The 22,738-nt window shown below is 40.6% G+C and overlaps 2 protein-coding genes across 2 annotated transcripts; both read left to right on the top strand.

Moving 5' to 3' along the window:
- Window positions 1-926: 926 nt before the first annotated feature.
- Window positions 927-7,828, top strand: LOC133002884 (vomeronasal type-2 receptor 1). The gene is made up of 14 exons (XM_061072475.1): window positions 927-1,150; window positions 1,607-1,898; window positions 1,985-2,227; window positions 2,311-2,502; window positions 2,594-2,719; window positions 2,844-3,028; window positions 3,532-3,652; window positions 4,122-4,349; window positions 4,464-4,587; window positions 5,341-5,501; window positions 5,579-5,774; window positions 6,093-6,334; window positions 6,455-6,654; window positions 7,507-7,828. The coding sequence occupies exons 1-14, from the start codon at window positions 927-929 to the stop codon at window positions 7,826-7,828; spliced, it is 2,856 nt and encodes a 951-aa protein (XP_060928458.1).
- Window positions 7,829-12,502: 4,674 nt separating this feature from the next.
- LOC133002852 (transmembrane protein 255B) lies at window positions 12,503-21,222 on the top strand. Its single transcript, XM_061072433.1, has 9 exons — window positions 12,503-12,566; window positions 13,557-13,696; window positions 14,220-14,282; window positions 15,694-15,783; window positions 16,450-16,530; window positions 16,671-16,756; window positions 16,940-17,099; window positions 19,067-19,171; window positions 21,073-21,222. Exons 1-9 carry the CDS (start codon window positions 12,503-12,505, stop codon window positions 21,220-21,222), a joined length of 939 nt encoding a protein of 312 aa, XP_060928416.1.
- The last annotated feature ends 1,516 nt before the right edge of the window (window positions 21,223-22,738 follow it).

The raw sequence follows: 22,738 nt of genomic DNA, 5'->3' as shown, positions 1-22,738 counted from the left end.
TGTGTGTGTTTGTTTGTGTGTGTTTGTTGTACAGATAACTTTGGGAGGACCATTTTTAGCCTACAACCTGCAGAGTGAGGACATTTTGGGAAAATGAGGACATTTGGGCCAGTCCTCACTTTCTGACCCACATTTAATGAACTGTTTTGTGGTTAGGATCTGGTTTAAGGGTGCGCTTTAGGTAAGGGTAAGGGTAAAGGGCCACAGATAATGCATATGCCAATGAGTGTCCTCACTAAGATAGAAGTACAAACCTGTGTGTCTCCCCTCTGACTGAGAGACAAGAGCAGACAAGTTCAATCAGCCATGGACACGTCGCAGACCCACACTCGGGGGACCAGACATGATTTTGGAACAGTCGCCAGGCGTGATGTTGTGCAGAGACTCTACAAGTTACAACATGCAGCCGCCAATTAAGTCCTGGCCTGTGGCGGTTTGTTGCTCTGTAGCCGACCTGAGTGGAGACTAATGAACTGATTGGTATTTACAGGAGGACAGAGAGAAAGAATAGAGAAGATATGAAACTATGGGATGTTTTATTTGAATGTATTTGATATTTTGGGCATTTTTTAGTGGTTCAGCATCCAGTTTGTGCTGAAGGAGGGTGACAAAACTGGTGGAACAATTTTTGAACTTTATCTTAAACACCATTAATAACATTAAAAAAATTCTTTACTCTTTGTTAAAATGAACCAAATCATACTGTTCTGTTTCAAATTAAATAAAGTTAAAGTCCTCTCAGCTTCTCATTGTAGTCCAGGGCCTTTCTCTTCGCTATTGAATCCCATCTGATGTAACCTTGTGAGGCACGTCTCCCCCCCCCCCCCCCCCCCCCCCCCCCCCCCCGGGAGCAGATGAGACACCTGTCACACTTTGCCGTCTGCCACAGTGAGAGAGCTCACTCCTTTCACGCTGTCGGACGGAGCATGGAACTCACACGCTACCTGCTGGGATTTTGTGCCTTTCTCTACATTCACAGGTCTGACTCTGCAGAAGCCACGTGCAAGCTGAAGGCCAAGTTCAACCTGAGCGGCTACAAGAACGTTGAGAAGAAGCAGGTGGTCGTTGGGGGGATGTTTCCTGTTCACAAGCGCATCGCCTCCACCGACAGCAACACTTCCAGGCTGCCCGTCTCCTCGGGATGTGAGGGGTGAGTCCAGCTTTCTCCTTTAGAATCTTTATAACAGACACACTTATTGTCCTATTAAAGTTTATTTATGAAATATTTCTGCTCTTAATTATGTGTTTCATCCACACAACGTACTCCTGAGATCTCTTAGCATCACGATTTAACTACAGAAAGACAGACAGAGCCGAACAGCACCTCTGGGACCAATTAGCTACAGAAGCCTTTATTATAAATATTATGTACAGAGTGTACGTCTGCAACAACAAGCAGCATCAGAGTCTGTGAACAGTACTTTTGTGGGTAATTTAGGTAGAAACATCAGGACTTAAATTATGTGTGTGAATCCATCAAGTATTTTGTTTTTGCAACTACTAAATATGACTCTAGGTTTCTCTTTCTTACTAAATACATCATTTTGTGAAAAGAAATAAATACAGGAGAATAAAATTCATCTCTTTTTTGTTTTTCATCCTCCAGGTTTAACTTTCGCACCTTCCGCTGGACCCAGACCATGTTGTTCGCCATCAATGAAATAAACAACAGGGACGACCTGCTGCCCAGCACAGACTTGGGTTACGTCATCTACGACTCCTGCTTCACCATCTCCAAGGCCGTGGAGGGAACCCTCACCTACCTGACGGGCCAGGATGTGGCCGTGCCCAACTACCGCTGTGGGAACGGGGCGCCCCTGGCCGCTATGGTGGGCGCCGGCGGCTCCGATCTGTCCATCGCCACAGCCAGGATACTGGGACTCTATCACTTCCCACAGGTAAGGCATCCGTGAGAGACACAGAGGTAAAGACAAGGAGAAGTCAACAGAACGAGACATGCTAATCCTCTTATCCGTACCTGTAGGTCAGCTATTGCTCTTCGTGCTCTGCCCTGAAGAGCAAGTTCCAGTTCCCCACCTTCCTGAGGACCATCCCCAACGACGAGCACCAGTCCTCAGCTATGGCCCAGCTGGTGCTAAAATTCGGTTGGACCTGGGTGGGCACCATCGCTGCAGATGATGACTACGGCAAGTACGGTATCAAAGCCTTCAAGGAGCAGGTGGAGGAAGCTGGTGTCTGCATCTCCTTCTCTGAGACGCTGCCTAAGGTGATCTCTTTGTCTGTAACTAGTCATTTTGATCAAAATGAATACGCTGTTGTTTCTGCAGTTTTCTATTCTTGTTACTTCAGGTGAGTTCCGAGGAGGACATCCAGCAAATTGTTGACACCGTCGTTGAGTCCACGGCCAAGATCATTGTGGTCTTCTCATCAGACGTGGACCTGAGTCCTCTGATCCTCGAGCTGCTTCGCCACAATGTCACCAACCGCACCTGGATCGCCAGCGAGGCCTGGGTCACCTCCGCTCTCATCAACCAGCCTGGGGTCAGTGATCAGTCACATGATGACCAAGAGGGAAGGATTCTGAATAAAGGGTGTTTGAACTGAGGCTGATAATGTGCATGTTGTTCTGCAGGTGAGCTCAGTTCTGGGTGGCACTCTGGGCTTTGGGTTGAAGAGGGCTGACATCCCTGATCTTGAGCGCCATCTACTGGACCTAGACCCCTACACTGACCCACTCACTGAGGAATTCTGGGAGGAGGTCAGTTTTTTCTTCAAGCTTTTTAATTGACTTGAGGAGCTGGAATTTAAACTGTAAAAAAGAATGTGTTGTAACGCTACGAGTCACTGGGATCAGATCAGATCAGATCATTGTTGTCTTGCAGATGTTTAACTGCACACTGGACTATGGCAGAGCTATGACCCAGGCTAAGCAGAGGGCGAAAGAGGTTAACAGCACTGTGTCCAGGGCAGCGAGGGGGCTTCCTGACGGGCTGTGCTCAGGGAAAGAGTCTGTGGCTAAGTTCAACAACACCTACTCTGATGTTTCCCAGTTACGAATCACCTACAGGTCAGTTCTCACCATTAACACTTACTAACCGATGTCAGCAATGTCACCAATTCATATTAATGCTACTGCAAATGTCACAAATATCACCTGTACCACTGATCTACCACCAGTCACAGGACCGTGATTTAAGTTAATATCGTCATAAGACATATCATCTTTAAAGACATTGTCCCATATATTAATAACTGTTTTCATTGGGACTGTTTTTTGATACAAAGTAGTTCCACAGTAATTAATCTGAAAAATAAATCTGGTGTCGATGTTGCTTTGAGCCTCACAGACAAAGATTGGGCTTCAGTGACAGATACATGAAACACAACAAGTGTGTTAAAGTGTGTTTTTCTTTCTGCGACGTGGGAGAACAAAAACCTGTAATTATCATCCTGGATCATTTTGCAATTCATGGTGATGATGATGGGGATGATGATGAAGATAGTAATGATAGTGATGATGAAGATAGTAATGATAGTGATGATGATGAAGATGATGGCACTTCCCCTCAGTGTATACAAAGCTGTGTATGCTGTGGCACACGCTCTGCACAACCTGGAGGACTGTCAAGATGGACAGGGGCCATTCAAAGGGAACACCTGTGCTAACATCAGCAACTTTGAGCCATGGCAGGTACACGTGCCTGTGTGTGTGTGTGTGTGTGTGTGTTTGTCTAAAGTTATTGCTAGACACCTTGTGCAAACAACCTGTAATACAATGAAATAGTTAGCTAATATAAAACTTAACCTACTGTGGAAAGTATTTAAAATATTGTTTAAGCATTATTTAATTGTTTTTTAAAGCATTGACAGCTCATATGTGGTCAAGTGTTTTTTTAGTGTTCTAACCCCAGTGAGAACCTTAGTGTTATTATAGTTCATCTTCTGCCACAGCTCAAATTATAGCACGTTGTAATGAGCTACAGACATTAAAACGGTCACCTCACCTCGGAAGGACGAGGACATGTTTCCCTACATATATTATCGACCAGAAGGTGGTGCTACAATCAACATTCAAAAAAGTGAAAGACCTTTTGACTGAATGGTACTTGTGTTAGGAAGAGGCCATGCTCCTTTTCTAATTTGAAATCTGTCGTCCTTAGCTGATGTACTACCTGAAGAACGTGCGTTTCAAGGTCCCGAACTCAGACGATGTTATCTACTTTGAGGAGGGGGATGTGGAGGGCTACTATGACATCATCAACTGGCAGGTCAATGGTCAAGGGGAGATGTCGTACATTATCGTGGGACGTTACAATGGCTCAGCAGATCCCGGGGACAGGATGACCATAACCAATGACTCCATTGTGTGGAACAATGAAGTGCTGGAGGTCAGAAGCTTATTAAGACAAATAATGACTAAGTCTACTCTCTGTTTAATTGTGAGTCTTTGTAGTCTTAGGCATAGTTATGTCTATAAATGTGTGTGTGTGTGTGTGTTGCAGCCTCCTCGGTCAGTGTGCAGTGAGAACTGTCAGCCCGGCACCAGGAAAGGGATCCGGCAGGGAGAGCCGGTCTGCTGCTTTGACTGCATCCCCTGTGCCGACGGAGAGACCAGCAACACAACCAGTCTGTACACAACTTTCAAACTCAACCTTAAAATATGACAGTGTCCTCCTCAAACATCCAAACTTCCACTGAAACCGACATTTGAATGATTTTCTTTTATTCTGTTGCTTCTTGAACTTGAATTATTATCTAAATGTTAGTGGATCTGTCAGAGAGAAATACTGTTCTACTTCTGTTTTACTTATCTTAAACCCAGATATTGCAAACTGGTATCTGTCCAAAAGCTGTATAATAATAATAATAATAATAATAATAATAATAATAATAATAATAATAACAATAATAATATAATAATAATAGTAATAATCCATTTATTACAACGGACACCTCGCAATAAATGATTTATACATATAATTATATATATAATTATTATATATTATTATTATATTTACAAATCTGTTAAATACTCATTCTATCCAAAAATACAATAATAAAATAAAATAAAAACAGCTTATACATCTTTATAATGCATGGCTTAAAATGATTAATTACCACAGTGATAAAAGTCCAAACAAGTTGCTCTGTTAATTTGCTTCAAAAAGCAAGAACATGCTGCAAAACCTTTTTTTCCAAAACCCATGAGGATTTGCTCGAGCAAAGTCAGATGTTATTTTACTCTTATGCTGAAACGGTGCTAAATCAGCAAAGTCTTATTTACGCTGATGAATCCTCATGAGACAAGTCAGCCATGATGCTGCCTGTAACTTCTGCTGACCCCACCGTCCTCTCATCTCCCTCTCTTCACTCTGACAGATGCTCGTGAATGTCTCCTGTGCAGCAGAGACGACTGGTCCAATGAGGCTCATGATGCCTGCATACCAAAGATCATCGAGTTCCTGGGCTTCTGGGAGCCGCTGGGCATCACTCTCATCGTCATCTCTGCCTTCGGGGCATTGGTTACCATCGCTGTTGGGGTGAGAATCATAGATGGAAAAACAAATAATGCCTCTATTGTCCCATGTTGTGTTTTGATGTGTTTATGTTCCTGCAGGTATTGTTTGCTGTGCACATCGGGACGCCTCTGGTGCAGGCAAACGATGCACCGTTGAGTTTCTCGCTGCTTTTCTCGCTGGTGGTGACCTTCCTCTCCTCCATCGTCTTTCTCGGAGAGCCTCAGCCGTGGAGCTGCATGACCAGCCAGGTGGCCCTGGCTACTGGCTTTGCTATCTGCCTTTCCTCCATCATGGGTGGGTGTACCTTACCTAATAAATGTGCTTTGGTAATTTTTTTTTTTTTACCATATGATATGATATGATTATCCTATTGCACTACTTTTTTTTAGGTGTATATGTTTTTTTTAATTTATATATTATATATTTTTTTAATGTTATTGGTGTGCACATGGAGTAAACTCTTGAATCTAGAATTAGGCAAACATAATCAGGTGTGTGTCTACACCTTGGTCTTGGTACTTCTGAGGTTTTTTTTTTCAAGGTATTACTTCCTCTCTATATATTCTTTTTTTTTAATTCTACAATAACATTTGCAATATGTGTTGACTTCAGGTAAATCCGTGCTGTTGATGCTGAGGGCCCAGGCTCTGAAAGCAGCTCGCACCAGAGCCAGAGCCGCATCCAAAGCTGCAAAAGCAGCAGCTGAGGAAGCGGCCAACAGCGGCAGTCCTGACGTCATCGTGACCAACAACACGTATAACAACAACGATGCCAACGTCGGTGCCAACCCTGAAGTTGACACTATCAGCTGTGCCCACCAGAGGGCGATAGCAGCCGGGGCAACATTAATCCAGGTACATACATTCACAGGCAGTCTTGGATCTTACTTGACATTTGACTCTGACCTTTTTTACGTTAGTGGAGTTGGATGTAATTATGTGATGATGTGACAGAGGTTTCCCTGCTCCCCCCAGGCCATCGCCTGCACGGTTTGGCTCTGCACGCTCCCTCCTCATCCTGTGAAAAACACCTCGTCCCAGAATATAAAGATCATCCTGGAGTGTGACGTAGGCTCTTTGGTCTTCATCTGCTGCGTCTTTGCCTATGACATCGTGCTGGCTCTACTGGCCTTCATCTTCGCCTTCATAGCCCGAAAGCTGGAGGACAACTGCAGGTAGGAGACTCAGGGGGCCCCTGAAGTATTGTTTTTTTATAAACGAGTAAATTGCAATAACATTTTTACTTTTGAAACTCAAAAAAAAAAAAATTTGCGTGAACAAGGAACCAATTAAAACTATATTCAAAGATGCGTCACTCAAACTTATATAGCAAACTATAAACACGGAATAAGTAAAGCAGTAAGAAGACAATTACTTTAATATCAGTACAGCCACCAGCTCATTTGGAGCTTAATAATTTGAATACATTTCTCTTATCTGGTCTATATATGTATAACAATAATTTTGAAATGTATAAAGACAGGTCAAGGGCAGAATATGACATGCAAAATTATTGAGGGATTATTACCTCCATCAAGGAGGTTATGTTTTCAGCCATCGGTTTATTTTTCTATTCGGTTGTGGGAATTCTTTAAATTTCCTATAACATCGGGAGATTTTCTTTAACATTGAGAGAGGTTTTTTAACAATATATTTGATTCAATAATAAAAAATCCGATATGTTTAGGGGGCTGATATGTGTGTGCGCTTTGGTTCAGATCCAAAACAACGTATGGATTTGGTGAATTTAAATGTGGTTTCATGATGGGACTGTTGGGCCTTGGTGGAGCTATTATCTTAATGTAGATTGAGTGCTATTGAACAGACTGTTCAGACTGTTTACACTCATATTTTGGCTGAATGCAGATATAATGTAAACAGATGCTACAAACACACAAAGCGCACTGATTTCTCATCAGAGGTCTGGTTGTCCCTTGAGATTTGAAGTTTGAATCCTTCTCTTGTTGTTAAAAGTTCATTTTAAAACTTCAGAGGTACAATGCACTTTTTCTTTATCCGTCTTCCAGCGAGGCGAAGTGCGTGACCTTCGGCATGCTCGTCTTCTTCATCGTGTGGATCTCCTTCGTCCCGGCCTACCTCAGCACACGTGGCAAGTTCATGGTGGCTGTCCAGATTTTTGCCATCTTGGCCTCCAGCTTCGGCCTGCTCACCTGCATCTTCCTGCCCAAGTGCTACGTGCTCTTGGTGAAACCCGAACAGAACACGAAGGAGATGATGAGGCCTCGTGCCAATCTACGCGATGGAACCTCGACCGGGACCTCGGCCTCGCTCGCCACCGCCGGCACTGAGATCCACTCTACGACTGCATCCACGTCCATTGATGATTAGTGGAGGAATCATTTAAAAAAAAAAAAGGGCTATGAAATTGAAGATTTAAGATAATGTAGATGGCAGCTGTGTCACTTGAATGATTAGTTCCTACTATTAATATTCACATTTTATTTTACAACTATTGTTTGTTTTTAATGAACAGACATAATATTTACAAAATACCTATATTTATACTGACTGAATGTGTGTGTAGCCCAAGTCAAGTGTATCTTCACATGCGTTAGGTCGGGTTGATTTCAATGAGCAACATCCATGAGAAAAAAAAACCTGCTACCTCATCGATTACTGAACATCTCAAACGCACATTTCCAAAAAACATATAATTGATTGTGTATGTGTAAAACAAAATATTTGTATTTAAGGCAGCAATTACCTCACATTTGTTTATGCTCTACTTGTTGCAAATCAGTCTAAAAACACATCTGACATTTTTTTGCAGCTACTTGCATTTAGCTTCTATCATAATATTTGTATAAAGTTCCACTGTAGACTTGATGTCACCATAATAACCATGTCAGGGAGACCAAAACGAGCATAACTCGTGTTCTAATATAATAATAAATGTTATTTTCAGTCTCAACAATATGTGTTGAAATGTCTATCTAAAAAATGTAAATCTAGTCAATATGTGGCAACTACAAGTGTAACTGTTAATGTAGTTATTGTCTCCTCACACTTGAGAGGGTGTGCAGAGAAGTGTCTCCTGTATAGATCCTACTGGGTCACTACATAAATGAAAATGAAAGAATGAATGAACAATAAACATGTCGCTCTCTGTCTCAGTGCTCATGTGGGTGGAATCGGTGACTTGAAACTTTCAGCTTTTATCTTGTGTGACAAAAGGGGAACAGAAAATGTCCTTTAAAAACTGCACTAATAAATATTATATTAAAGCCACCTGTCAAATCAGCTGCTTTTGGTCCAATCTTATCAGTTTCCCCAGTAGGCATATTTTTTTAATGAAAAAGACAAAAAAAAAGAGATAATAATGCTTCCTACCCAGGTCCAGACAACAGTTACATTAGAACGAACCCTTCATATCTGAGCACCAGCACAGATCCTCTTGCACGGGCTCCACCTTGTTGCACTGCCATGTTTTTACTGGAGCCCAGAATGGACAAACTAAACACTGGCTCTACAGTGGACCTTTTGCATTTCTACATCAAAAAATAATATAATATATACAAAAATATACCATAAATATTTATGAACAACAGCATTTTATATTAACAAGCACTTTCGATAGAAAACTGAAACTTAATTTTACCGGACATCATGTATTGGTCCATAATGTCCAGGAGTCAAACTGCTGTCACAACATAAACATATCACTGATCTGAGGTCCCTGTGGGTAGGAAGGATTCATCTGATGTGTGAGGGTGGGGGAAATCACAAACGTCACAGGCTGGGTTGATCCAGCAGAGGGAGCTAGAGGAAGCGGCTGTGAATATAACACATCACAGACATTAAAGAGCACTGATGCCTGAATAATGGAGATATCAGTTCAGAGAAAATGTAATATTGTGAAAGGACATTGCAACCATGTTTTAAACCTCTGCTGTTAATATCCCAGAATTATGATAAATCCTTCTATTTTCACAGATATCAGTTTAAGATCTGGAAAATTATTTTTCATTCAGCTTTGAATTTCGTAAAGCAAATGCTAACAAGTTTGCGATAAGATAAATTAAGCCTTGATCCGTGTGGTGAATCCTCAGAGGTAAAAAGATGACAAGATGAGAGGAAGCATATAAAACAGTAAACAGCTACTTTACTGAACTCGAAAAGAGAATGATGATATTCATGTGTGTGGGTGTGTTGACTGTCTCATTAATCACACTGAGCTTTGTAAACCTCTGTATTAAAAAACAATCACACTCTATTTCATGCTTTTGGTTTCATCTTGTTATTATTTCAACCACTCACTTTTTTATTTTTTCAAGTTTAAAAAAAATAAACGTGTTGTATTCGGGGTCAGCGGTTACACATCTTTGTGTCTTTTGATGCAGATGCAGGTTGTTGTTTTCTACTTGTGTGTGTCTGTGTTGTGCGCTGTGAGAGCGTGTGTGGTCCCATCCACTGTGAGCATGAGGGCTCTCCAGGAATCTGTGAAGCTACGAACTGTGTCCAACTAAATCTGTCAGTGTGCATGGTCCCGGTGTGCTGAGGGGATGCATTTCTAATTTATTGCACAGGAGCACTAAATCAAAGTGTGTGAGTGTGTGTGTGTGTGTGTGTGAGAGAGTGTGTGTTTATTATAAATGTTAACCCTCAATAGTTATTAACACTTAAAAACAGGCTCTATTTGCAGTTTATCTTGTAATATCTGCTGTTTAGTAAACTTAATTAGGGCCCGAGCACCGAACGGTGGGAGGCCCTATTGTATTTTGAAGGATTTGTATTTGACTTTTGGAGCTTTTTCAGGGCCTAGACATCAACGAGCTTCTACGACCTTCGGAGGGGAAAATCCCAGTTTGTGAAGGGTTAGGGTTAGCAGCCCATAGGCAAAGGAGATATTCTTGAAAAACTTTCAAGAAGCTTGATCTCAGCTGTCAATCATGAAGTTTCACCCCATCTTTATACCATCAAATAACTATTGAAAACCAAACCTACTGAGACACTTGTAGGTGCATCAGTGTGATAAGAACTGCCTAAAATGACAGAAACTATCTTTGAGAACAATGTTTTCAACATGTACTTTGATTTTTAGTTTGATCCTTGTCCAATCCATTATCATGGATGCTGGATTTATGACCTGCACTGCAGCCAGTCTCAAGGGAGGGATCGAGACGCTTCAGCTTCACACTTGGTGAACAGTCTATGGCTATCACATATCATAGGAGAGAAGAAAGTTTTACACAGAATGGGTGGATCTTGGGTTTCAGAGGGACAGGTAAGTCTGACCATCTCTACAGGTCCACTTCCAGTGACGAACAATCTCCTCATGTTCTCCCCCCCTCTGCGCTGCAGCGGTACATCAAGCCCCTGACTAACGTATGTTCTTTAGATTTACTGCAGCCACAAGGTCAAACTTTTATCTCTGGAAAAGAATGCTTAACATTCTATATCAGGGTTGGGGGATCTCCAGCCTCCAGGCTGTAAATGGTCCACAAGACAATTCATTAATACTGTAAAAAAAGCAACTCTGAACTCTTTACAGCAATATGGTTTCTGTGAATAAAGAAAATAAAGTAGACTCACATGTTCGTTAGGGTTGTCTCCTCATGGCTGTTAATCTCTCAGGTCACGGTTGTCAATTTGTGACAATGCCCTTGCAATTATGAAAAATACCAATCTCAGCATCAGTACAGCTGAAAACAAGCAGATAAACTGAATGAGTTGCATGGACACTTTCACCAGGATAAAGTAAACACCCTGTGGCCCGAATTTGTATATCCAACAAGAGAGCATATATAAAGATGGACATCATGACTGCTTCCTTAAAGTTTAGCCAAAGCATCTGGATCGCAACCTGGTGGCTGGCTGCAGTATAGTTCATTAACCCTGCCTCCTCCATGTGAGTGGATAAGAGATAGAACAAACTAAAAAGTCAAAGCACATTCACAAATTGAGGTAGTTCTTACCACGCTGGTGTTTGTTTAAGTGTTAATGTCCTTGTAAGTTAGGTTTTTTAGCAGCTATTTGATGCTATAATAATGGGACAGCTGAAACGGACTTGTGATTGGTTGAGCTTGTATATCGGCCGGACCTCCATCCTCCAATCGCTACGGTGCAGACACGGTCTCCAAATGCATCAGATGGCGGCGCTCCTATGGATGATTGGGCTTCATTTCTGGATAGTGGGAGGAAGTGGAGACGTGTCGTACATCTTTATATACAGACTAAGACAAGCAGCTTTCACGAGACAACATTCTGAAAGAGACAGTATCATACATAAGACCACAAATTCTGCTTAATTTCTTAATCCCTGAACAGGTGTTTGGACTCAGAATTATGTGAGAGACTTCAAAGCAGTGTGGTGGAACAACACACCTGTCTTTGTATATGTAATTATAAGAAGCTTCAAACCTTTGCAAAGGGGTCAATACAGAGACAGAGTCCCCCGCAGTCTGTCAGAGACTGACAACGTCTTTCTCTCTGTGAGAAGTGTTTTATGCTCTGGTTATGTGGTGGTAAGAAGATGAAAACCAGATGTCCTACGCATTGATATGATCTGCTGCTTTACCAATGATTTAACGATTGTTTTGCACTTACAAGGTGTTAATCAATTTTATGGCAGCACCATGCAGTCTCTCACTTCTTAAGTAAGCAGAAAGAGAACAAGACACCATAGATTCCATTATAGCAGCACTGGTCCAATGGATTTATGTGCAGCTGACCATTGATAGCATAGTTCACCTGTTGCCTGACAGTGAAACAACCAATCACAGCTGCGTAGAGTTTTTGTAAATTAAATTTGGGTTTTGTGAAATATTGTTGTTTTTTGAGAAATATTTTGATTTATGCAATAAGGCTACCATAACAAGTTTGTCTGGTTCAACAGTAGCAGACGTGCATGTGTCCCACTGTCCTTGAACGCAGCAGAGGCTGGAGCTTCCTGCAGGCTGCACACAGACCTGCATCCTCTCAGTTGATGCCTGAGCTGCTCAGGACTTCACACAGCTGTGAGAGAGAACATCTGAAACTTAATTTTAGAGAAGTGGATCTATCATGACTGCCAGGATCCAGGGAACAAGGAGCCAGGACAAACCTGAGCCAAGGAGCCGAGCTGCAGGTAAAGATAATTTATTAACTGAGCTCAGAGGCTGGTGTGTTCACTGATGTGTCAGGTGCATGAGGCAGCTGTGTGTGTGTAGCTCAATTATTTTATCCTTACTCATGATCGAGTGAGACTTTACCAACGGACTGCATTGTCTTTGAGTGTGTTTTTAATTAACTGAGACAGAGCTTCAGCTGTATATGACACTAAAACAGAAGTCCATAAAACAGTTTTTATACTATTTGTAATGTAGTTCAACAATAAAGTTAAGGTCGTTCTCGTCATTTCAGCAGTGATGGGGGTCATCTTACGTACAGAAGATAACTTTATTATTCCCTAAAGACACTTCAGAAAATAAAATCTACTTGTTTTACTTGTTAACTTAAAGAAAACAAGTTAATGAGATGGATGATTTCACCTTTGTGTCCTTGCAAATGGACATTTGATAATATGAGGGACACACTTTTAGAAGAAAGTTCAGAGAAGCCGTCCACAGTATAGAGTCTGACTCATTTCACAATAAAAACATTGGTCTCTGAGGGGCTCATGTCTGACCTGTGATAGACTCACTGACGGCTGAAAGTTTGTTTTTTTATAATGGATTCGAAATAGTAACAGAAGAATCAGACGACTACATGTCTTTCAATACAAGTAATGTACATTTGTTGTATGTTCAGTACTGGGTAAATAGTGATGTTGACGATATTTTATTGTATAAAGGAGTACAACAATATTTGCACAGTTTTCCTTCACTTAGAGTAGTATGTGTGATGTATATATATATACTATTTAGATATTTTAGACTGTTGAGGTCACTTCTGTAGAATAATGTCCATCAAGGTGAGTAATGATGTAATATAATTTGTTTTTATAAGCAGCTGCTTTTCTCACTATAAAAGCTTTATGGTAAATGTTGTCACTGCTAGTAAGCATGTGGTCTAGTTCATTATGTTTTATTTAATCCTGCGGCGTGTCATATAATACGACTGAGGTTTTTTCTCCCAGAGATGAAGGCGAGGGTCAGGAGGGCTCTGCTGCTGGTGGGGGGCATGCTCAGCCTGTCCCTGCTGGTGGTGGTGCTGGGGGTCTACACCACCACCCGAACAGAGAGCCTGAACGTGACCGGCTACATCTCTGGGGTCATTGTGAGTTCTTCTTTGGTCCCTGGGTGATTCCCTGTGTACTGGATTTAATCAGGGAGGTGACACATTTGCATGAATAGAAAACTTTTAGTCTGCAGCTACCAGAACATTTGCTGAAAGTTTTGAAACCTATAAAACATCCTCTAACATTTGATATCCATTGTGAAATTAAAGCTTCAGTCCTAAAGTTCTGCCGTGCCAGCCAACGGGTTTGACTCCCTCATTTTAAAAACAGTTGTAGGCAGACTGTAAAACTGATGATTGACAGTTTTGTGATTCACTCAGACTTCAGCATGAGCAGCCATTAGACAGGATCTCAGCTGTTTCAAACTAAAACAACATGTCTGGACTTCTTAAATTGGTGGGTTGTAACAAAGCACATTTACGTTGTTATTATAATTAAGTAGATTTGACCAAAAATGACCAAAACCATATGAAGACATTTCAGTTTCCAATCAAAAGGAACTATTCTGTATTTCTTGATTTTAAATAAAACTCACAGCGCTTATTATGTTCTTATCTGCAGCTGACCCTCGGATCCTTCTTGGGACTTCTGGGGCTCTGCCTCGAAGAGAACCGCAAGCAGCTGGTAAAATCTTCTGCTCTCCTCTTTTTTTCTCATCTGACACACACACACACACATACACACACACACACACACACACACACACACGTACAGCCACAGAATTTCCCCTCATGTCCCTGACCTGCTGAGAGAGAGTGCACTTTTGGATGGTTACAATGAGGAGGCTGCTATTCCCCTGTTAATCCTGTCGTCAAATCTCATCACATTCTTCACTTTTAAAACGTTCACATTATTTTTTCTGGGAGAAAACAGTATTATCCTGGCCGTGAGATATACTGAAAAGTATTTAGGGTGATGCTGGATCCAGATGGAAAAGTCCCATTCATTTCCCCATAGATAATGTTATGTGAGTCAGTTTTGGGACATGTCTATGGCTTGGAAGAAGCATGAAATGCTTAGCAGTAGAAATGCTTTGGAACGCGGTTAGAAAATATCCAATTGTTTGTATAAAACGTTAAAGGTCATTTTGTCTTTTGGGTCAGTCTCTGTCCTGTCCCTCAGCCCAAAATCGTAGTGCTACTTCCACATCTGGAAGAGTTCCGATGCACACACAGTAAATCATACTGGTTGTCTGACAATAAAGGACACCGGCGGCAATTTGTCCAGATGTGGAAATATACATGTCTGAGTCAGACATTAGTATCATCCAACTCATCCTGCTTTACTCTTCCACCTGTTTCTTTGGCAACTAATGGAAAAACCTTGATGTCAATCTGCAGTCCAGTCCTTCAACATTCTTTCCTTTCACTCAAACATCAACAACAACTCTGGTCAGATCAACGTTTCCCACTGCTATTTCTTTTTTCTGCTGATCATTCATATCCTGCTGACGGAACACAGATGTATATTTATTCTTTATGACGGTGTCACTTTACAGAGTGAACACTACTTAAAGAGCTATATTGCTGTAGTTAGGTACAGGGTTGAACAGAAAATTGAATAATTTGGTTAAGACTGTTCCTGAAGGATCTGCAGTATCTGTCTTGCTGTAATTGTGTTATTTGAAAATGTCTCCCCACTAAATTGTCCCAAAGGTTAAAAACTTCCACCAATGTGTAGCTGAGATAATATAAAGTGGCCTAAGCTATAAAGCTTGTTTGAATCTAAAGGTACTGTTGGAGGTATACGCCCTTCTGAGGGCCATTCTAGTTATGTACACAATAGTATTCACATACATAAACGGAAGTACTTTGAATTTCACATGACCACAAATACATTAATTCAAACTGAAAAAAGCCTGTGTCGGAGATGTAAGAAGCTAAATGCTTTTACAAAGAGCTCAAGATAAATAGACAACCATTCATCGAAAAATACTTGAATTAAATGTTTAACATCTGCTACATAGGGGAACTCAGCAGGTGTCTTACTTAAACAAACTGATGTCTTACTGCTTTTCTCTGTGCTCTTCCTCCAGCTGACGGCTGCGATCGTATTCCTCAGCTTTGGGATCATCGCTGCTTTTCTGTGCCTGGTGATTGACGGCGTCTGTACTGTCTTAAACCTGGTGAGCTACCTGCACTCGCATGTGGATACTGTGACGGAGATGACTGTGCTGTGCGATGAAAGAAAACAGTAACAGAAGACCGTGGAGGAATGTTAAACCACCAACATGCCTCTGTTGGCAGTATTGACCTTTTGTCCAAAGAAATCAAGTTTATTTTTTCTCTTTTACCCTCTTCTCTTTTTAAAAATAATACCTCTTGACATCTGCTGAGCTGGAAGACTGAGAATCTTAGTAAAAATATAGTAAAACTACATTTCACTTCTCTTCAACTTATTCCAAACCAGATGGAGGATGACATACCCTGATTTCAATGCTAAATAATGAAGTATATGAGTATATGTTTTATACGCATCTATTCATATACTTAGGTGATCTCCTTAAAAAAACAATACAGACGGCAAGATTGATTAGACAATAGCACAACACGTAGTTAACTGGACATTCTCATCTGTTCTATTTCACTGTATAATAAATAGTTTGGGATTTCACTAAACGGTGTGGGTCATGGAAGTTAATCCATGAAAGTAATGAAAGTGAGTCCATCTGCTTGTTCTCCTAAACAGACTCTAAACTCAACGGTTGTTAACTTCAAATGCGTTTTTATCTGTGCTCACCGTGGATTATCTTCGATTGACTGAGGTTGTGTGGATGATATTTGTTTGCCAGGACATGCGTCCACTGAGAGCAGGGAGATGTCAGTACTACAGCAGCGGCAGCAGCTACATCTATGAGAATTTCTACACCCCAGTGAGTAAAGATGTGCAGATTTATCAGAAATGATATCCCAATGTGAATCACAGACAGCAAACTGTTGGTCTGGGGGGGAGTGTTCTGTAATTTATTTGCAGGAATCTACACTTTGAACTTGTGTTTTTCTTCTTTGTCAGGTTTCATGTTGGAATCTGAAGGAGTCTTGTACCATGACAGTAAGAAGTGGGACCTGCTACTGCTGCGACCTCTACGACTGCGCTAAGTGAGACACTGCACCATTATCCTCTGACATTAGCGTAGCATAATGTAGATAATGATAATCATCACAATCTAGACAAACTCAGGATGGTCAACTCGCAAGGTTTGGTCTCTACAGAAATTTATTAAATTCTCCAACTAACTAAAAACCTTCCGTACTGAACAGAGCTGTTTTTCTGCTCGGCAGTGGAGGTTACCTCAGCAACTACTACGAGTTTGTTGGAGTCGATAGCTGCGAGGAAGTTTTCACTCTCTACATTTTGATTTGGATCCTCACCGGTCTGAACCTCGTGGCGCTCTTCACAGGGATCCTGATCACAGCGGTGCTAGGCAGCATCAAGGATCTGGTGAGACAGACAGACACACACACACACACACACACACACACACACACACACACACACACACACACACACACACACACACACAGACACACACACACACAGACACAAACACACACGCACACACACACACACACACACACACACACACACACACACACTCGCACACACAGAGATGTCTCCGGACGACATTACATGTGTGTGTAAACAGATTTAGGTCCCTACAACATGAGTTATATCTGGACCATAAGCACTGACACCATGTCCAGATTAAATGGACATAATAGGCTTGGTCTATCTTAACCAAACTAAAAACAAAGTTCGTTTATCTTATTTGACAGTAATTTATTCTAAAGACACATTTATGTTCTAATCCTTTACCCTATCAGTTTTTCATTCGTCTCCTATTATATTCAGCCGTAAATTATTTTCTTTTAAAATTCCTTTATTTTCTTTTCATGCAAAACATGAAAAGATAAATGTGTTTTATAGAGTGAGTTGCCAGCTGACAACCTTGACTCATTGACTGTTGACTTTGGATATAAATCTGTCGTTGGCTGCACAGCGATTTCCTCCCCTTCCACTCCTGGCCTGTTATCACTTTCTAAACTGGCCGACATGTCATCCAGCGTTCTCCACCAACATCAATACAACACCGTAGGAGGGAATGGATATGAAACACTGAAATCTGTTCAGGAAACTAAAATACTCCACAGGATCGATCCTGTGATTATTGTAGGAGATGTGTAAATACACAGCCACCATCTGTACAATGTTATGATTTCTTTGGCACAATGATTATGTAGATTTAACATGTTCTCAACCTGGATCAAAGCCACAATCAAAGATCTGCTGGATTTAACCTTTTTTTTATAAGAGTGATTGGCTTAAAAAAATAAAAACCAGCAACCGTGTTTTTTTCCATAATAATAATGTGTGCAGTCAGACTGATCTCATAACAGCTCCATTGAGATATGTCTGGCTATGTGGGACCATCAAAGGACAATATAAGAGAAGAGTTGTTTACATCAAATCAAATTTACTTTATTGTCCCATAGGGAAATTTGTCTTGGTCCTTCACTACCCTGTGTTTGCTAAACTATAACCAGTTTCCAATCAAACTTCAAGGATATGATTTAAATCGGTCTCATATTCAATCCCAGTCCACATTAAGACAACATTGAACCATTTGATCTCCAGACCACAGGATGCATTATGGGGGGGAGATGTGACGTGTGAAAGTTGAGTGGTGCATGCTGTGGAAACACAGTAAAACAGAAACATCCAAATTACAAACACTAAACTGGTGAATAATGATAGCTTCAGATTTCCTTTTTTCAAGTCCACGTCTGTCAGAGCTGATGTCAGGGACACAGGAGAAAAGACTCAGTCAGACAGTGGAGAGGGAGTTGGTGTAGTTCAGCAATTTATTGGTACAAAGAGACAAAAGGATGAGAGTCAAAAATAAAGTCAAACAATTCCAGGATAACACAGGCAGGAAAGCAAAAATCTAAATAAAAGCTTTATATTTATATATAATGCCAGAAAGTTACGTTATTGGTTTTAACATTATTTCATGGTTCATTGTAAATGAGAAACCGGTGGAAGGCAGCAAAGGCAGGAAAAAACAAAACACAACAGGCACAACAACAAAGGAAATGATCTCATATAATCTGGGCAATAAAGCACACACAGAGGCAAAGCATTACAATAAACATAACTTTACATGTTTGGGTTTAAAACAGTGTTTTAAATAGTTTCTGGCTTAAAACTTATAATCAGATCATCTTACCCATCTGGATAATTGTATTTTTAATGGCTAACCGTTTTGGTTTTCATATTTGCACATTTATGTTATTTCACAATGAAATAAAACAATTAACATACAGTTGATGGTACTTAAAGGGATGCTAAGTTATTTGTGTTTATGGCCCATGTGTGCGTGTGTGTGTGTGGTTTTGTCTCTGCATCAGAGGAGTAGCAGCACTCTGACCGAGTCCCCTGAAGGCACCACGACATCCCCAACAGCTCCTCGACTGATGAACACCAACACACACACAGTTCCGCAGCTCTACCCAGTCAGTGAACACACACACACACACACACACACACACACACACACACACACACACACACAGACACACACACACACACACACACACACACACACACACTAACTTAACACACACAATGATTTAAGCAGTTCCATCTGGTTGAGGAGGTGAGTGTGTGGATGAATGTTGCTGTTTCTTGACAGCATGTTTGTTCATGTGGTTTCAGGCAGTTTAACGCCTACAGTCATGTAAGAGGTTTGACATTTACAATTTAAATTCAACAACAGATTAACACTGGATGTGCGTGAACTCACCTGGTTGTGATATGAACGCGGCCTGAAGTGATATGTTTACATTTTAAAATTCATTTAATGAGCAATGTCCAGGATACCAGCAAAAATACTGTGTAGAGGTGAAATGGTATTCCACATGCGTCCGGAGCATTTCTGTTTCCGAATCAGATTTTTGTCATCATAATGATCCTCTCAGAATTTGGTTATTTCGGTTTTACCTGTCTCACGTGTGCACATCTGACTGATGTTTTCTTTTGAAACGCGTCCATATTCCAACATTTTTCCAGTTTACAATATGGTTTATCGTTAGTGGTACTCTTTCTCTTCTTAGCTGGAATCAAATGACCTACCCAAGAGGGACTCACTGGAAATGATGCAATGATCCCAATTTCCTGTTTGTAATTTTATATTGTTGACATGAGCCCTCTTACACCAAATTACTGCTGTATGCATTTTCACATTAAAAACTTTCATTGGCAACTGGAAACACCCTGTGTTTGCCTCTGAGGGAAACACTGACCACAAAAGTTCACAAAGAAAAAGTAGTTTTTGTTGAAGTTGCTTAAAACACGCTGCATAAATTCTTCATGAAGTTTTTTTACAATGTGTCTTGCTGAGAAACAATGAACAAAAAATATTGTCTGAATTAGATCTCAGTGGAGTTCCTTTTAAAATTGTATTCTCAAACAGAAGTTCTGGAAACACTGATGAGGTCATGGCCACCCACATTTGATCGACTTATCGGTTTTGGTATGTTCATCTGTGTAAACATGTGTTTAGCACAAGGAATGCTGCATTTCCATCCACCAGATGCTGACAATCTTCTTAACGGCTACTTACGTGATGAACAGCAATAAAAATGAGTCGACGGTAGAATGCGAAGGTTCGTTCATGAGCAGTTTGTCATAAACGGTGAGATGAGGGTGAAACCTTGTAAACAGAGCTTGAGTCATTTTTATTTGTTTAGTCATCGGCAAAACAAGGTTTTCAGTAGAGACAACACGTGTTGATCTGATAAAGATGAAGTTAACATGTTTTACCAGCCAACATGATGTAAGTCTGTTTTTCATTTAAGTGCCGGGTAATAATAAACACAAGGCTTATTCTAGGTTAACAGCAAGAATCTGCAAAAATATCAGAATCATGTGATCAAAGAAATATGAAAAAAAAACTTCAGTTGTCATGTAAGTGGTTGGTTGTGTTGCAAGTATTTGCTTGTGTTTAAGTTTATGGTTGTGTTGCAAGTCCTTGGTTGTGTTGTGAGTATTTGGTTGGGTTGTGAGTGCCTGTGTTGAAAGTGTTTGGTTGTGCTGCAAGTATATGTTCGTGTTGTGAGTCCTTGGTTGTGTTGTAAGTACATGGTTGTGTTGTGAGTGTCTGTGTTGAAAGTGTTTGTTTTTGTTGCGAGTATTTGTCTGTGGTACAAGTATTCGTTTGTGTTGTAGGTTTTTTGTTTGTATCGCGAGCACAAGGATGTGTTGTGAGCATTTGCAGTGAATTTGTTGTGAAATTGACGATGTTATATGTTTTGTCTATTTGCATGTGTTTATTTAGGTTGTTGTGTATTGCGCTCTGAGAATAATGTCGCCAATTTGTTTCCTTCTTCTCTTTCCTTTGTCTTTCCTCATCCAGGAAGTCTCGATGTATTTCCCTCCTGCAGAAAAAGCAGCTGCGTCACAGAGTTTTCCTTCATCATCCACGTCTCCCTTGGAGTCGAGTCCTCCTCCCTTCGCCCCTCTGACCAACCTGCTGCCCTTCAGAGCCCAAGGCTTCTCCGCCTGAACTCCACCTGCAGAAAATGACAGAAAAACATCTAGAAAGGGATAAACAGAATCTTCATTATTATCGTCACTAATTACGATATATTTTTTTAATTTGAACAAAAAGAAAGATACCCTTGTCTGAATATTATGTACGAATACAATATGAAGATTTTGTTGTTGTAAGGATCCAAAAGCAGACCTGAGAAATTTCATGTAAAGTGCCACTGCCACTTTCAAATGTATGCACGGTTTATATCATATTTTACTGTATATTGCTCAAAAATGTTGAGGTCTTATATTGTACTATGTTTTTAAATGAATATTGTCCGGTAAAAATGTGATTTATCAATAGACAGCATGTGCACAAGACGGCGTTTGGGCTGTAACTCAAACTTAAAGAAGAGTTATAATCCTACATGTACATATGTAGTCTATTTTATGTTAAATGTTATGTTAGGTTAAAGTGCATCTGCATCAACAGTAACTCACTGTTATGTCATGTTTATAGAAGTGTTTTTTAAAAATCTGCAGCCACTAAACTGAAATGAGGAGAGTGTTAGTTGAATCTGATCTTAGTGCCACATATAAACACTTTTTTTTACATTATAATGGATTAATCCTTCAATATTTTGATGAAATAAATGATTTGGCACAAGAAATTGATCTCAGTTTTTATGTCATCATATATGTGGTGGATTAAAACACAGCGTAGGTGTAAGAACATTTGACATTTGAGGAGATCATCTGAATAAGAATTGTAAAATACACGAAAAGGACAGAGCTCAGGAGGCAGAGTGGGTCGTCCACTAACCAGTGGTTCCATCCCAGTCTCCCCTGTTCTGAACCCCAAATTGCTGTGTGTGAGTGGAGTATGTGAAAGTGCTGCAATACGACATCAACAAATCAGAGCTGGATTAACACCTTTATAAATGAATGAAACCTAATATACACCAGAACAGCGTAGCCTCATCACACCTCACGTTATTACAGGATATTTTTAGTCTTGTAAGAAACAAAAGGACCCACAACTTTTTATTTGGTGTGTTTTCTCTTGAACAGTTAACATGGAAGCTTATTAGGCACTAAACACATGGCCTGAGGAGTGTGAGGTGGGTCTGGCATCAAGATGTTTGGATAACTTGCGGTGTGGCAGCTCATTGAGAGTTCCAGGCTGCTTTCCCTCTTTAACACACACTGCACACTCCTACTCAGAGATGGATTTTAGGGAAATAGTCACAACATTTAGCCAGATCCATATAGATCTATACATCCAAACAACAAATAACTACAGTATCTCTATGAGGGACCAGAAAACACATGACAGTGATCAGAGCACTTTGGAAAAATACATAAAGACAATGAAACGTCAAACAGCTCCTGGGATCTTTTTGAGATGAGAAATCTAAACCTGCTTTAATGTTTTATTCCCTTAAGTTATTTCATGTCTGTGTGACTCCACCGAGGTCAAGGTAAAGCTAAGTTAAAATATAGACTGTACAAAGATGGCCGACACTACAGCTCCACAAAAGTGAGCC

Source organism: Limanda limanda, chromosome 6, assembly GCF_963576545.1.
Source record: "Limanda limanda chromosome 6, fLimLim1.1, whole genome shotgun sequence".
NCBI lineage: Eukaryota > Metazoa > Chordata > Actinopteri > Pleuronectiformes > Pleuronectidae > Limanda > Limanda limanda.
This window is presented reverse-complemented; position numbering and strand designations above follow the sequence as displayed.